Source organism: Puma concolor, chromosome A2 (genome assembly GCF_028749965.1).
Source record: "Puma concolor isolate L17-30 chromosome A2, mPumCon1.1.hap2, whole genome shotgun sequence".
NCBI lineage: Eukaryota > Metazoa > Chordata > Mammalia > Carnivora > Felidae > Puma > Puma concolor.
Genome location: NC_141668.1, coordinates 162,714,953 through 162,724,648, shown reverse-complemented (window position 1 = coordinate 162,724,648; position 9,696 = coordinate 162,714,953). Strand labels below are relative to the sequence as shown.

General features: G+C 60.0%; 2 protein-coding genes and 1 non-coding gene across 4 annotated transcripts; 2 read left to right on the top strand and 1 right to left on the bottom strand.

Moving 5' to 3' along the window:
- Positions 1 to 33: 33 nt before the first annotated feature.
- On the top strand, positions 34 to 107 carry TRNAQ-CUG (transfer RNA glutamine (anticodon CUG)). Its single transcript has one exon. It is a non-coding gene; the product is annotated as a tRNA-Gln (tRNA).
- Positions 108 to 1,675: 1,568 nt separating this feature from the next.
- On the bottom strand, positions 1,676 to 4,474 carry STX10 (syntaxin 10). 2 transcript variants are annotated; one of them, XM_086698940.1, is made up of 8 exons: positions 4,341 to 4,474; positions 3,901 to 4,082; positions 3,676 to 3,758; positions 3,536 to 3,598; positions 2,545 to 2,652; positions 2,344 to 2,450; positions 2,171 to 2,246; positions 1,676 to 2,050 (listed from the first exon to the last, which is right to left on the bottom strand). In XM_086698940.1, the coding sequence occupies exons 1-8, from the start codon at positions 4,373 to 4,375 to the stop codon at positions 1,781 to 1,783; spliced, it is 924 nt and encodes a 307-aa protein (XP_086555066.1). In that variant the 5' UTR covers positions 4,376 to 4,474; the 3' UTR covers positions 1,676 to 1,780. The 2 variants fall into 2 exon arrangements, with proteins under 2 accessions (XP_086555066.1, XP_086555067.1); XM_086698941.1 differs by having other exon boundaries at positions 1,829 to 2,050; positions 2,152 to 2,246.
- Positions 4,475 to 6,451: 1,977 nt separating this feature from the next.
- Positions 6,452 to 9,294, top strand: IER2 (immediate early response 2). The gene has a single exon (XM_025916029.2). It carries the CDS (start codon positions 7,621 to 7,623, stop codon positions 8,290 to 8,292), a length of 672 nt encoding a protein of 223 aa, XP_025771814.1. The 5' UTR covers positions 6,452 to 7,620; the 3' UTR covers positions 8,293 to 9,294.
- Positions 9,295 to 9,696: the final 402 nt, after the last annotated feature.

Here is a 9,696-nt window from a genome sequence, read left to right as displayed (position 1 = left end):
CAAGCGGCCAATCGCTTCCACTTACGGCGGGGTGCCTGGCCTGGCTCAGTCGGTAGAGCGTGGGACTCTGGATCTCAAGGTCCTGAGTTCGAGCCCCACAGTGGGTATGGAGCATTCTTAAGAAGTAGCTTCCGCTTAAAACCCCCTTCTGGCCACCCTAGTGTAGACACTGGGATATATATACATCCCCCCAGGGCTGTTCCTACACACGCATGAGCCCTAGGTCCTACCTCAGTGTCCTACAGGATCGCCTCCAAGAAGGGCCTCTGTTGAGTTGGCTGCATGACAGAGCCGCTGGCTCCCTCCCTTCTGTGGTCTGTTTGCCACCCCCAGCCCCAGATACACATCCTGAACACACCCACACCCTTCATGGCATCTGAGCCGTTGGGCCCACGCACGCATCAGAAGGAACACAGAAGTTGAGACGGTAAGTCCCGTTCGGTGGGCATCCTTTAAGATCCCTTGAAGAGCCACAGGTTCTGAGGCTATGAAGCCAAGATGTTCTCTCGAACCAGATGGGAAAGATGCAGATGTGTGCTAAGGTCTCCCCGATTCAGAAATGTCTCTCGTAGTGTAGGAAGGTTATTCACTGAGGTTAGGGAGCCCATCAAATCAGAAAGTGTTTGCCTTGGGGTGGAAAAGGAAGTTTCATCCCTGCCTGGGGCAGGTCTGGCCGCTCTAGTAACTAGCAAGAGCATCCAGACAGACCTCCTGGGGAGGTGATCAGGTGGGATCTCAGTCCCCAGGGAGGCTCCGTTGTACTTGAGGAATACCAGCCCCAGCCTCGGCTGCCAGAAAGGGTTCTGACAGCCAGCAACACCGCCACCAAAAATCCAGAGGTGACTGATCCAGTCACCTTGGGTAACAGGAAGTCTTGTCTGCCTTAACATGCGGGCAAACCCAGGTACGTGCGAACACCATCCCCTCCCAGAAGTGCACCTTTTAACCTCAGGAAGACTTGGAACAGAGTACAGAGAGATCAAGAGAACCCAAACCTCTAGTGGGTTTGCATGAAAAAGGGAATCGGCACATTGAACACCGGTTCTTTTTAAGGTTTGACAAATCAGCCTAACGGAACAACACCCTTGTAACAGGCAGCACTTTGCGATGTGTAAATGAGCCACTAAGACGCGTGGTTCTGATGCGGGACTGCGTCACGCGCGGAATGGAAACATCTGAGATGGCAATCTAAGGTTCACGGCACTTACGAGTTTTCCTGGCTCATAGGAATCACTCGGGCAAGCTCTGGCAAAGCCCTGGAATTTACAAACTGCCTTGTCAGTGACCGGGTGTACATTAGAGCCCGGCGGTACTCGGGCGCCTCAGAAGTGGCTTGCTCAGCTCCACTGCTGAGGCGGTTGCCTCCGGTGGGCCGAGAACGAGCAGAAGACGTTTAGACTAAACTTCAAACGCTCAAGAAAGAATCAGGCTTGGGGTTTTTCAGCCTCATCCACCGTGAAACCAAGAAATAAACTGGACTAGTCTTTTCTGCACCAAATCCTGACCACTGATACCCCTACTAGGCGCGTGCCTGTGCACGTAGGTACACACCCGGGCCCCAGCATGTGCAAGCAAGGGGCTCGCAATGGGAGTCCCATTTAGGGGACAGGCACGAGTTAACGAGCTACAACACACAGTAAGGTATAGACGTGTATTTAAAAAAAAAAAAAAAAAAAAAGCCTGGGATTTTTATTTCCAAGTTGGCACGCACGGAAGGCACAGGAGCAGACGGCTTTGGGGCACCAGAGTAGAAATGGGGAGGGGCGGGTCTGAGGTTCCCCTACCTCTGCCACCTCCTAAGCACACTTGAGACAGGACCAGTGGCAGGGGCTCTGGCCCAGGGCCCCGAGGGTCCCACTGGCTCCGGATGAGAACCTCGAGACAGCTCTCCAGGAAGGAGCCCCTTCTCCCAGGGGGCAGGACCCTGCCAGCTCCCACAGCTAGAGGGACCGGCGCCCTGGGGAGGGCCGGCGTCAGAGGGAGAAGAGCAGGATGAGAACCAGAAGAAGCACCCCCAGCAGCACGACGATGGCACACCACTGTCGGCGATCTGGGGGCAAAAGGGTCAGAGGTCACAGGGGGGTGGGGGGACGAGGTACCACCTTCGCCCCCCACCCACCACCCCTGAGCTGCCTCCCCAAGGGGGCTTACCGTTCGTCATGTGGGATACTTTGGCCATCTTCCTGAGGACCCCATCCATCCGGGACTGGGTGTGGTCCATCTCGTGAGCAAAGGCATCCAGCATGCTGTTGATACCGAGATGGCGTTAGCCTCCAAAAGTTCTGGGCACACCAGCGCGGCCAGCTGAGGGCACCCAGCCCACCCCCAGGATCCTGGCCTCACACGCCCTGCTCATCCAGCTCCTCCCCAACACGGCCAGACATGTGCTTCAGAACCCGGATGCTCCCGGACACCATTTCCAGCTGTTGATTCTGTTGGTCCATGATCAGCTGCAGATTGGAGGAGTGGGAACTGCCGTCAGCGGGGGGCCCTGAGCTGTCCGGAGGCCCCTCCGGCCCAGGATCCCCGACTACCCGCACGAACCTGCTGTGTGGCCTGCTGCTCCTCAATGTAACGAGAGGTGGCTGCGGCCATGCTGGCGTCCAGCAGGTCGCTGGATGACTTTGGGGCGGCTGGCTTGCCTGTCAGCATCTATGGGGGCACAGACCACGGGTTCAGGGAGAGAGGGCCACTCACAGCAAAGCCACACACAGACTGGTGGCAAATCTAGATGGCTGTTGCTCAGGAAGGTGGTCTTAGGAATGGGATAGCCTGGGTTCCCCAAGCCCACCGCTTGCTAACAAGGTGACCCCAAGGTCCTATCAATTGACCTCCCTATGCCTCAGTTTCCTCCTCTGTAAATCGGGGAGTTCCTGGGGCTGGAATGCGGATGGCCCGAATCCATGGTGGACTCATATAAACAGATGTATTTAAGAATTTGGACTTTGACCCTCAAGGCAGCACACCTGGAAAGCCCGTGGGCACTGCTATAGGACCCCAAGCTCGTGCAGGTCTCGGCCCTACACCCTCCCAGATCCCACATGGGCATCCCATGACGGGTTGGAGACAGGCTGGATGGACACACAGAAGAAAAAAGTACCAACAGAGGCAGCTGGGGGAGTGCGCACAAAAGGCATACGCAGGCACATACAGGGCAGGCACACCCACGGAGGGAAATGGTATGCAAGCCGACTGCAGATGGGGATCTACTCAGAGGCCAAGTTCACAGGCTCAGAAGTGCCAGGTACAGACACAGAAAAAAAAGGTAGGCATACATCCTGGAAACAGTGACGCAACAAGCAAAAAGAAAAAAAAAAAAGAGAGAGGGGGTGGGATACAGACCCGCACGAGGAGGCAGAAAGGATTCTACACCCAGAAAGAGCGGGCAGGTAGACAGCCAGGAACCAACTGCTCAGAGAAGATGGGCACTGACACAGAAGAGACCGACTGTACGTGCAAGGGAGACAAGTGAACACACACAGAGGGGTCAGGCTTGGGCTGGGGTGGGTGAGGATGCTGGGTCCGGATGCCTTACCTCTCTCTTATACCTCTCCATAAAGGCTATGGCTGCCGGGCTGACCATATGGTCCTTCATATCCTGGGGGGTGAGGACGCCATCAGAGAGTAAAGATACTCCAACCTCCCCACACTCGCGCCACCGAGCACTCTCCTCACCTGGACTGCCTCCCGCATCCGCTCCACGAACACCTTTCTCTCCTGCAGGTCTCCGGCTGGGAGCTTGAACTTTCCCGGGTTGGCTTCCACTATGCGTAAGTCGCGAGTCAAGGGTCAAGGCCAAAGCCAGACATGACCCCCTCCTCTGCCTCAAGCCCTCAACTCCACCCAGGTGTCCGGTTGGCCCCTGCTACAACAGTGGGCTCTCCCAGGACGCCTTGCAACCCCCCAGGATATCGATGGTCTCCTCCAGGTCCTCGAGGTCCCACTCGATGCTGCGCAGGCCATTCCGCAGTTCATTGGTCGTCCAGTCCAGCTCCTCGCGTCCGACCGCCGCGTCCTCTTGCAGGAGCTCGCACCAGCGCTGGTACAGCCCGCGGGCCGTGTTCACCGCCTTCTGCACCTCGCTGCCGGGCAGGGGCACACACAGCGGTCACGGCTGGGGGCAGGCGGTCCTCCCGCCGGCCACTGCGCCCCCAAACGAGTCAGGGCTCAGGATATCCTGATAACCCCCTGCGCACCCATCCCACTCGGCCACGGGTTTTCCCTGACCCGCGCACCCCGACGGCCGTGCCCAAACTGCCTAGCACGCTCTGCCGGACACGCGGGCATTAGTTGGCGGGGGGACCGAGCACCCTCTTCTCTCCCCCATTGCTGTCACTCACCCTCGGACAACAAAAAATGGGTCCTCGAGAGACATGTCACACAAACCCCGCCCGAGGCCAAGCCCCCCTCCCCTCTCGGCTTTGGTAGCGGGTTCCCTCCCAGCAAGAAGGGAAAGCGCCGCCTCCCCCGTCCCCGTCACGTGACCCGCATCACCATCGAGAACCTGGACGCCAGGGTAGAAAGAGAGGCCTCGGCCTCGGAGGCCCGCGCTTCCGCCCTCCTCGCGGCCATCTTTATTGTGGGCAGAAACAGCTTCGCGTCCCCGTAGCTCGTCGCGCCCGCCCCCAGCAGAGTCCCAGTTAAGTCTGGCTGGGTTGGGGGTCGGACCTCCTAATCTCTCGGTTGGAGGGCTAGCCCTTTGCATTGTTGCCGCAGCAACCTCAGTTTCCCTTTTGGGCAATGTGAATAATAATAACCTTCTTCAAATCAGAGATTATGACTAGGGAAGGGGATCATTCGATTGGTAGAACCTCTCTCTCTCTCTCTTTTTTTTAATGTTTGTTTATTCTTGAGACAGAGCAAGCGCCAGGGAGGAGCAGAGAGAGATGGCGGGGACAGAGGATCCCAAGCGGGCTCCACGCTGACAGCCCAACGCGGGTCTCGAGCCCACGAACCCCAGGTCGTGACCCCAGCACGACCCCCAATTTGGGGCGCCCCCAATTTGAAGACGCTCTTAACAGAGTTCCTGAGCCTGCACCTTGATCCTGTACTCGGAGATCGTCCCAGCCCAGAGTTGGGAAGGGGTGGGGAGGGAGGTAGTCCTCCCCACTTTACCGCAGGAGGTGGAGTGAGGTGCGGGCATTCTCCGGTGGAGAGTCTTGCTGGACTGCCCCTCCTCTTTTGTTCTACGGAGGAGGGCGCCCCAAGATCGCCCTGGGGTGGGGTGGTTGTGAGTGGGAGCCCCAGAGATGCTTCTGGGGTGTGGGATCTTTCTGCGTGCGAGGCAGGAGTCGGGAAAAGGGGGCGTGGTGGTGGCTTCTGTATACAAGAAAGTTCTCGGTGTGTGGGGTCTCCGTCTGGGGAGGGACCAGGAATGTCTGGAGACTCATAGAGTGGATCCCTGTGTGACAGAGGCGATCTGTGTGACAAGGTCTCCGGAAAAGCACTCTTTTTTGGAGGGCCGGGGGGAGCCATCACCTGAGTGGGGTCCTAGTCTGTCTCTGGGGAAGTCTGGGCAGGATGTCTGAAGTTCTTGGAGAGCCTGTGTTTCGGAGTCTCTCAGAGACAGAGCCTGGGCTGGGAATATCATTGTGGATTCGCCGTGGGGGTCCTGGGGGAGATGGGGGCGTCCCCAGCGGGTCGCCGTAGTGTGTGGCAGGATCGATGACTAGGGACAGTTTTTGGAGGGGTCAAGAAGATAAAATTGTTGAGTCCTTAGGTGCAGGGGGTGGGAAGGCGGGGCGTGGGGTTCTCCAAAGGTGCATGATTGGGGGGGGGTGGAGAAGGAACACCTGGGAGAAAACCTTGTAGGGAGAAATAATTGTGTGGGTCTCTATGGGGGAACAGGGACGAATGGGTCCTCAGCGAATCGCCCCTCGTGTTAGCAAGGTCTTTGGGGAGGGTCTCTGGGAGATGGCGTCAGTGGAAGCCCAGAGATCGCCCCTACCTGCCGGCGGGGGGCTTCCCGGAGAGGCGTCACGCCTTCTCGGCCGCCGGAGGGAAGGAAGCGAAGCCTTCCCCTCCTTTCCCGCCCACCCCGCTAAACTCTGGTCCGGAAGCCCGGGACTACAGCCTTCCTTAGCTGCAGGGAGCGGGGGAGGGAAGGGAAGGGGGCGTGTTCGGAGGCCAGGCACCGCCCCCGCCCGCCCGGAAGGAGGCTGCCTCAGCTCAGAGCGGAGATCCCGGCCCCTGTCCTTATATGGGCAGCCGGAAGCGGCTCGCGCGCCTGCCCTACGTCATTATACCCAAATTTAGTCGTGGAAGTCTGGCGCTTCCAGTGGCCGGAAGACTCCGCTCTCCCTTCGGCGCGGCAAGGGGGGGAGGGAGACGAGCCTTCCCTTAAAGGGCCCTTGCCACGAATGAATGGAGCTATAGGAACAATTTTGCATCTTGTTTTGGAGGAACTGGAGCAATAGGGCGTAGCGGAGGGTGGGCCCGATGTTTTCTATCTATCCGCTCTATCTCTGCCTTGCTCAGTTTACAGCTCCTACCCCAAGCACGCTTCCTGGGGCGCAGGGGCGGAGCAGGGCCGTGTTGTCTAAGGGGCGCAGCCACGTGTTCACCCGGACTGTCCTGTAGCCCGGGTCCTGCGCCCTGCGAGCATCCAGCCCACCCGTGGAGCTCGAGTAGAGGAAAGGGGCGGGGGGGTGTTCGGTGTGGAGCGCAGGAATGACACCCAGGGCTGCGTTCGTGTCTGCAGACATCCAATGCCCGTGGAGTGGGCAGCTATGCCTAGGAGCCAGCCCCCGCTGCCCGCCTGCTTACTGCCTACAGAGAAGGAGTGAGGAGGGCTGGCTTACGCGAGAAAGACGCAAGAGCTGGAGGCCCCAGTGTCCCCTTTCACTGCAGTGGCCGTTTATTCGTTTAGCAAACATTGGACGAGTCACTCTGTCTCGATTTCCCCAGCGGAAGAAATCAGGTACAGCAGTACCCTCCGCGGAGTGGAGGTGAGGCATTTAGTAAAGGAAAACCCTTAACAGCGCCTGACGGGTAGTAAGTGCTTTCGTAAGTGTTAGCACGGTTACTGATTCAAAAAATACGAATCGGTTACTGATTCAAAAAATATTAACTAGACACCTAGTAGCTGCTAGGAACTGTGCCCACGGGGGATATACCGGTTCGAACCCCGGTCTTCCCCGGTGCGAAGGGAAACTCGCTGCCTACAAGCCACTGGGGCTTCAAACGCAAGCACGTGGGTGGACTCTGATCCCCCATCCGCCGCCCTGCTCTTCTGGGCCTGCGCGCCTGCTCATTGAGGGCCCTGGGAAAGGAGACCACCCCGAGAGCTCTGCGTGGACTGGGGAATGCTCCCCCACGCCCCGACTCCTTCCCTTCTCCCGCCTCGGTAAATTCTACCCTGTCGCTTTAAGGAGTCTCTCGCCGTGGTGCTTTGGGAAGCCCGGATGCGGCTCTCGGATTGGGCGGGGCGTCTCCGTGACTTCACCCGGGGTACAAAAGGGCCCGGGTGGCGGGCGCCGGGGCAGAGCGTCCTAGCAGTGTCACGGCGTGGGTTGGCGCGAGGGGAGAAGCGTGAACGAGCGCGTAGCCCGGAGTGCACCTGCTACCTGTCCTGCCCAGTCAGGGAGCCCCCGCCGTCCTCGCCCCCGCCGTCTAGCCGCCATGGAGGTGCAGAAGGAGGCTCAACGCATCATGACCCTGTCGGTGTGGAAGATGTACCATTCGCGCATGCAGCGCGGTGGCCTGCGGCTGCACCGGAGTCTGCAGCTGTCGCTGGTCATGCGCAGCGCGCGAGAGCTCTACCTCTCGGCCAAGGTGGAAGCCCACGAGCCCGAGGTGCCCTTGCCGCCCGTCCGCTCCTCTGATCCTCGCCTGCACCAGTTGCGGGAAGCGGAAGCTGTAGCCGAGGCAGCGCCCCCCGACGGTGAGCAGCCTTCCCCGGAGCCCATGGACACGCGGGAGGCGCCGGGAGCCGCGGAGACCCCAGCTCCCTGTGCCCCGCGCCCCACTAAAGTCAGCCGCAAGCGGCGGAGCAGCAGCCTGAGTGACGGCGGGGACGTCGGACTGGTCCCAAGCAAGAAAGCCCGTCTAGAAGAAGAGGAGGAGGAGGCAGGGGCCTCTTCGGAGGTCCCTGATCGCCTGCAGCCACCTCCCGCTCAAGCGGAGGGCGCCTTCCCCAACCTGGCGCGCGTCCTACAGAGGCGCTTCTCTGGCCTCCTGAACTGCAGCCCCGCCGCCCCCCCGACGGCGCCGCCGGCATGCGAGGCGAAGCCTGCCTGCCGCCCTGCGGACAGCATGCTGAACGTGCTCGTGCGGGCCGTGGTGGCCTTCTGAGGGTCCCCGAGCGGCGCTACGGGAGCCCAGAGCGCGGGCCGAACCGTCGGCCGGAGTGCGCACACCCGAGGCGAGGCCCGCCCCCGGGGGAGCGCCCGCTGAAACCGTGGAGAGGAGCTGCCGCCCGGGCTGCTGAGAGGCCTGAAGAGGGACTCTGCCCCCGGGGAGCCGTCGCCGCCTGTGCGCAGCGGCGGCGCCGAGGAGCCTGAGCGGGGAGCGCGAGCGCCTTCCGCCGAGACCTGCTGCGCCCACAGGTGCTGTCTTAACGGACTGGGACGTGGACCTTTCCCTCTCCTTCTGGGACTGGGAGCAGGGAGGCTAGGTTCTTTAAAACTCCTCAGGGTCGGACTTTATTTTTTATTGGGAGCTGTACTGCCCTTTCAAGGTTTTTCAGTAGTTGGTGTTTGCATTTCCAACCTCAGAATTCCAGGCAGGCGCTCCCTTCCCCCACCAGTGACATACTTGTGCAAGCGGTCATCGTTGCGTCATGGGGCAGACGTGGGGAGCTTCCTGTTGCCTTGCGTGGGTGTGGGGCCTGGGAGGAGGGTCTGGGGTGTGGACCGCCCTGGGGAATGGGAGGAGGGCGTCCTGAGTCACCTCGCCCCGCGCGCTGCGGGTTTGTGCCCCGCGCCCCTGCGCCTTCGGCTGTATAGCGGGGGCAAGGTGGGGGCCCGATTTAATTTCAGGTTACAATTTTCCTCATCTGGTGCGTGAGAGGTGGTAATACGTTCCCAGTCTCCGGCGTGACCGTCCCTCAGACACACAGACACAACCCAGACGATCCTGGTCTGAATCACAAAATTGGGTGGGGGTGTTTAGAGCGCTTGTAAGGCTGCGCTGGGACCAGTTGCTGGTGAGACTGGGCCAGTTTGGGAAGGGGAAGATTCTTGCCAGGGCGTGCTGAGGTCTGTTTACCTTTACTGTGGTGGATCCTGTTTAATTTCATCTATCTGGCTTTTTGCTAGAAACGCCAGATAGGAAAATAAAGAGCATTTGAATAAAGTCTGTGCTGCCCGTCTGGTTTTCTTCCCTGATGGGGGAGGGGCAGGGTTAAGGGGTCAGGAGCTGGCGGCGGCTTGCTGGGGCCCCAGAAACCGGTCTGACCGGCTATCACGTGGGTAGAGTGGGCGGGATGGGGCAGGGCCCCCTTTCCTTTGCCAGAGCGTTTCCGTGCTGGGTGCTCTGGTCCTCTGACTCCTTCAGCTCCCCCACATTCGGTGGTTCCGTCGAAATCCTGCAATTCGGGGCAGGCGGGGGCGGGGGGGGCCGGGGAGCGGAGAGGGCTTGACGAGCTCAGACCTTTGAGGGGGATTACCGATGGGTCCAGTGCCCCAAACAGAATTGGGAAGGCCACGCCTCCTTTGGAGGCTTTCGGAGGATGGCAGGCAGATCTCACCTCCCCCC

Coding starts and splice junctions, on each gene's coding strand:
- STX10 (XM_086698940.1), bottom strand. CDS start 4,375: ATGTCTCTCGAGGACCCATTTTTTGTTGTCCGAGG. Junction 3,599..3,675: donor GGATGCGGGAGGCAGTCCAG/GTGAGGAGAGTG, acceptor CTCACCCCCCAG/GATATGAAGGACCATATGGT. Junction 2,451..2,544: donor AGCAGCAGGCCACACAGCAG/GTTCGTGCGGGT, acceptor TCCAATCTGCAG/CTGATCATGGACCAACAGAA.
- IER2 (XM_025916029.2), top strand. CDS start 7,621: ATGGAGGTGCAGAAGGAGGCTCAACGCATCATGACCCTGTCGGTGTGG.